Raw genomic sequence first — 5712 nt, forward strand, 5'->3', positions numbered from 1 at the left:
ATTTCACCTGAAATACAGCTGCTCTAACCAAGGCGCTGAAAGGTTATTCAGAGGCACACATCTGTCTTCCCACCCCCTCCCCTTCCCACCCTGTCCCCACTTTACCCCACTCTTTTGCTCTTCCTAGAGAGCAGCGACCAAACAAATCTTACTCAGAGTAAACAATATGTATTGATCCGCGGAAAAGGTTGGAGGGACTGTTGCCTGGGCGGCAGGGAATAGGAGGTCCCTGCCAGGACTGCTTAATGCAACTGTGTATCAGCATGGGCTAAGCATAAATGCGTGTGTGGGTGTGTTTCCTTTCTCAACATAAGTTAGAATCCACTGTTTAAAAAGAAAAAAAAATTAAAGAAGAAAAAAGGGCAAGAGAGAGCTAGATAGCAATAATAAAGAAAGCTAGAGCAAAAGAAAGAGTGAGAGAGAAAGAGAAATCCGCACTGCTCCCAGCGCGGCTGGCTGCCTTCTCCCCTCCTCCATTCAGAGATCGTGGCAGGACGTGTCTGTTTTCATGGTGTGCGAATAAACCTCGTGCGGCTGCTGATCCCCTGGCGGAGTCATTCTTTTCTCTTTTTGTCTTCGATTACAAAACCAGACACGCACCACTTCTTTCTCCAACTGGAGGCTGTCTGCCAGCGAGGAGATCTCCTGCGCAGCAGGCTTGGGACACTTGAGGAAATGCGTCTCCAGTACGCCCTTGACACTCACCTCGATGGAGGTTCGCTTCTTGCGCTTGCGGCCCTGCGCGGCGATCTTGTCAATGCTGGTCGGGCTCCCAGTGGACGAATCAGCCTCCTCCAGCCACTTGTTCAACAGTGGCTTCAGCTTGCACATATTCTTGAAGCTCAGTTGCAAGGCCTCGAACCTGCAGATGGTGGTCTGCGAAAACACGTTGCCATAGAGTGTGCCCAGCGCCAGCCCAACGTCGGCCTGCGTGAAGCCCAACTTAATTCTTCTTTGTTTGAACTGTTTGGCAAATTGTTCCAATTCATCCGAGGTTGGCGTCTCCTCGTCTGAATGGTCCTGGCAGTGGTGGGAGCCCAGGTCGCCGTGGTCTGGCGGCTCCCGGAGCACCGGGTGTAGGCTCTGTGCGGAGGCAGAGGCCGGTGGTGGGGTGAGTCCCCCGTGCTCCAGCATGCCGCTCACGGTGAAGCCCGGCTGCGAGTACACATTGAGGGGTTGGCCACTCGACGTGATGGATGGGTTCGGAGCCGGGCTCGCCCCCCAGGCGTTGGGGTGGTTAGTGTGCGGTGAGTGGTGGGCGACGTGAGGCGAGCGGTGATGGATGATCGCACCCAGTTGCAAGTCTTCGCGCCCGGGCTTCACGTCCTGTTGGTCCAGTGGGCTGGTGGCCAGAGTGGAAGACCACGGGCCCCCATCGCTCAGACTGGTCACCCAGTGATGCCCGAGGGGATGCCCATTGCTGGGAACTCCCTGCAAGTAATCACTTTGGAGAAGTTTCTGAGGGTTGCGGAAAGGACTCCCCTGCTGCATGCCCGCAGAGTCCGCATGGACCAGGGAGCTGGAACTGAGAATGCTGTAGGGATTCGAGGCAGCTGTGGCCATGTCGGTGAGGATCCCCTACTAGTTATAATGTGGCAAACGGAGCAGCTTTCAGCCTTTGACATCTACGGTGCGGGGGAGCCAAAGCCGCGAGCGCCGGTTACCGGCACCCACCACAGCCAATCGCAGAGCGTCTCGGCCTGGCCAGCCGTGGGTTCGGCCAATGGCTGAGCGGGAGGCTGGGCTCAATTTCCAAACTGGGCTGGCGGAGCTCGGGAGTTTCGGTGCGACCCAAGCAGGAAGTGAATCAATCTTTCCTCTCCATTGGCTGCTTTGAGCTGAGTGGCGGCGGCTTATTAGGTTAACCCTTTCCCCCACCTCGGACAACGCCTGTGTTTTGGGGGAGATAGCGGGTGGGTGAGAGGGACGTGTATTTGTGGCGGGCAGGGGTGTAGGGTGAGGCAACAAACCGGATTTTAGAACTCTAATAATTAACCTAAATAGAGAAAAGAAGAAAAAAATCAAAGAAAATAATATAATCAATTTAAATGCCATCTTGATCTCGTGGATACAGATTTTTCTCATATATACTCAGCATTCTGGATTAGTTGTGTGCCCGGGGGACCGCAAAACAAAATCTGGCTACAAACTTGGAGCAAAGGAACGTCTTCAATAGGATCCTAAATCAGTAAGGCTGAAATCCATGATTCCAATAAGAGCTATTTCATTTTATTTATGATTGTATTGTGTATAGGAATCTCGATACCAAGGTTCTGAAAGCATCTAAGAAAAAGATGCCAGGTTTCTTCTGAAAAATTTGATTTAGGGTATGAAGAACTGAAAGATTCTGGGAAAATAAAATCGAATATGACACTGGCAAAATTCAGTTATTTTGAAGTTTGTCTCCCAATTCGTTTGGTCAGTTGGAAGCCTTGCTTTATTACTGCTCCATGTCACCTCCTATCAGCGGTCCCACAACTTCTGTCAGAAGCACCGCTTGTTCAGGAGGGCCGTCCTTACTCACATTCAACCCAGACACGCAGCTGATCCACTCCCAATACATACCCAGGAGAACTTCAGAACCACCGCGACTGGTGTTGTCCCTTTCAAAAATTGTTTTTAGCCCTCACTTATGTTCCGCAGACAAATTGATGTAAATAGGAATCATTTAATACGCCCGGGAAATTCAGAGAGAGAGAGAGATGGCTGGCTGTTTGGCATCAGCAACACCCATCTCCATCCCCACCAAGCTTGATTTCGATTTCTGCCAGGAGAACAGGACTGTTGTTGTATTTTTATTATAAGAAAATTAAAGACTTTTACTTCCCCAAAGCTCTTATAAATTAAGGAAGGACAAGTCCGTGTGTGAGATAGTCCCTGGAAAAAGCGTTGCTTGGAAGCCGAGTGAGGGGGAAATGCAAAGACTTTAGATTTGCACTAGCTGGGAAAAGGCAACACAAGATAACCCAAGATCTAAGAAGTTAAAAAATGACGTTTCATTGTATAATTTTGGAGTAACCTAGCTGCATAATTATATTTGCACTTGCAGAAGACAGCATCAGTGTTCCCTTATTGGTTTGAAATTCCATTAAATATATTGCAAGAGCTCCTAGGTTAAGCTTGATTTAAATTTGCATACATTTTCATATATTTAGCAGAAATAAAAGAAGGCTTGCAGCTACCAGAAAGTCATTAAGGCATTAGTTTCTCTAAGAAGACAGATCTGAAGAAAATGCAAGAAAATAAGAAAAAAATAAAAACAAGGTGAGCTTATTCCACCATTCCTTTATATAGATAAAGAACATCTATTTCCTGTGAAATGAATAATTTCTTATGCGAGTTCAGAGCAATAGGAGCTAATATTGGTAAATGTAAACGTGTCTATTAGGCAGGAAAACCTGGCATCTGATTGAGATCTACTTCTTTCTTTCTTAAAAAAAAAAAAAAAGATAAACAGTAATTATTGGCGGAGAGGATTATTGACGTCTCCCCCTCCTTTCCCTTATTGAAATTTTAGTTTAATTTGCCTATGTTGTCCTATTGTAAAAGCTTATCTGCTTTTAAGCTAGAAATTGATTTTTCTTCTCTCTTTTTCCCTCCTTCTCTTCTCCGGAGCAACGTTTCTTTACTGCCAACTGTGCATCTTCCTTTGCAGGAATGCAGTCTCATTTGTGACCGGACTTTTGCTTCCCAAAGAAATAAGAACTCCTTAAAACCAAACAAAAATAAAAGTTTTCAGGTGTTCCTTTAGGCTGCCTGTTCGAGGATTCATTTGCACGTCTGTGCCGAGTCGGTTTAGAGGTCAGAGGGAAATGCGCTGAAGAAACCGTAGGTGCAAAAAGATCATGATCATTGCCATGTTGTTGTGGTGGTGTTTTTTTTTTTTTTTTTCTCTCCCCACCACCCTTCCTCCGCATACGCATTTGGAGGAAGAGTTTCTAATCTTAGCCCTGAGTTTTAGGGGGTTAAGGCAATTATCAGTTGATAAGGGCATCTGTGGGAAGAAGGGGGTCCTTTTCCAATTCTGAATTGCCTGAGTTCTTAAAATCAAACTTCCTCTTGCCTGTGGCCTCTGCTTTGGGCACCCGGCTTTGCCAGTCATGCAAAAGTGGTTCAAACCATTCGTCCGGAGGCTGGGGGTGGGGGGGAGTAGCGAGGAGGGGGCATCTGCGCCCTGCGACAGGTTTTTCACACCCTTCTTTTGCAGTCTTTTAATGTAAGAATAGCTTTTGTAGGAGCAGAAATCGTCGTCACCGTCTTTCTTTCTCTTTCCTTTTTAATGTTATTTTTAAAACTATGACTATAGATGCCGTCTCTTGGATTCAGGTGCAGTCACATCCTTTAGCTGCTGTGTTAGAATTTTCTCTTACACGCAGGGTGCTTTGTTTTGTTTTTTTTTTAAAGAAAATATCTGCATATAGTCAAATCTTGCTGTTCTAACTAATCTACTGGAGAGGTTTCCTTCTCCCTCTCCTGTCAGTCTAACTTCCCAAGTGTAACAGATGCCGCTCTCAAGCGCTCCTTTCTGTGGCTTCTCTTTATTCAGCCTTGCATATTTCTCCTCATGATCTGGGTTTCCATAGAGAGAGGAATAAAAGGGGGACCATGGTCACAAATCCCCTGCCCCATGCAAAATAAAAGAGCTTCATTCAATAGACGACCCCGTCTGGACATGGGAGAAAAATAAGTCCATGCTAAGCTACTGTTGCAAAGAAGTGGTAACTTATTTTTCATAGACTGCATTTTGCCTTAAACTCAAAGTTACCACTGGCAAACCTGCTCTCTCGGGCAACCGGGCTGGATATACACTTTGGTGTGCTCCTCACCCTGATTTTGTAGTCCAAACTGTGTCCTCAGATCTAATTTTTCCCACCCTCTCCGAAGCTAAGGCTTGAATAATATCACAATAGCTGTCGAATCTACCATGCCGGGGCAGCTAAAAGTCGACTTAGGGAAAAGTCCGACTTCGAAGTGGATGAACTGTAATTGTAGCGAATCCACACATATCCCAAGCGAAGCAGCACAGGTTTTGATTCCCGTGCCAGTCAAGCACTGAGCTCCAACTTCATTGCTCCTCAGGCTGCCTGCACCGCCTCCCCGCCCAATTCGCCTTCCCATCCTAGCCATCCCTCTTGCTTCGTTTCTGAGAGGGCAATTCGGTTCTTTTCTAAAGGCAAGTCAGACAGACTAGATTTACTTGTGTGTTCATTTACTTATTTGTAACCTGAGGGTTCGTAGTGGCTCTCTTCCCTTACAATATTGAAGGATACCAGCTCCTGAATGTCTTCGCAGAGATCCCCCTTTCGAAGAAAAGAGGAACTCACAAAAGAAATTAAGTAGATTAATGTTATTCAGGTCGTGCTCCTGTGGAAGCACGCGAGCACCGCACAGCTGCGCAGGCTGTGCCTAGGCTCCTTCCGAAGGCTCCCCAGCAGTGAGGATTACACCTCTTGCAGATTTTATATTTAAGTATAGATTATGAGGCGTCCTCATTATGCGCACAAATTGGGGTGGAAGGAAGGTGGTCTGCTGCTGGAACTAGCAAGGGGGAGGGGAAAGGTTCCGTGAAGAAGTCCGAAAGGCCAGGGTTTGATTGTGTGTAATACGGCATGAAGCTCCAGACGGTGGGAAGTGGCACATAGGCGTGACCTCCAGATTGAAAACTTCACCTTCAACACAAGTTCACTTTGGAAACAAGGCAAGTTAGACTGA

General features: G+C 46.9%; 1 protein-coding gene across 1 annotated transcript; it reads right to left on the reverse strand.

Annotated features, from left to right (window-relative positions):
• Positions 1 to 311: 311 nt before the first annotated feature.
• Positions 312 to 1621, reverse strand: POU3F4 (POU class 3 homeobox 4). Its single transcript, XM_004378880.3, has one exon. It carries the CDS (start codon positions 1561 to 1563, stop codon positions 478 to 480), a length of 1086 nt encoding a protein of 361 aa, XP_004378937.1. The 5' UTR covers positions 1564 to 1621; the 3' UTR covers positions 312 to 477.
• Positions 1622 to 5712: the final 4091 nt, after the last annotated feature.

This window comes from Trichechus manatus, unplaced genomic scaffold, assembly GCF_000243295.1.
Source record: "Trichechus manatus latirostris isolate Lorelei unplaced genomic scaffold, TriManLat1.0 scaffold00060, whole genome shotgun sequence".
NCBI classification, from domain to species: domain Eukaryota; kingdom Metazoa; phylum Chordata; class Mammalia; order Sirenia; family Trichechidae; genus Trichechus; species Trichechus manatus.

Coding starts and splice junctions, on each gene's coding strand:
- POU3F4 (XM_004378880.3), bottom strand. CDS start 1,563: ATGGCCACAGCTGCCTCGAATCCCTACAGCATTCTCAGTTCCAGCTCC.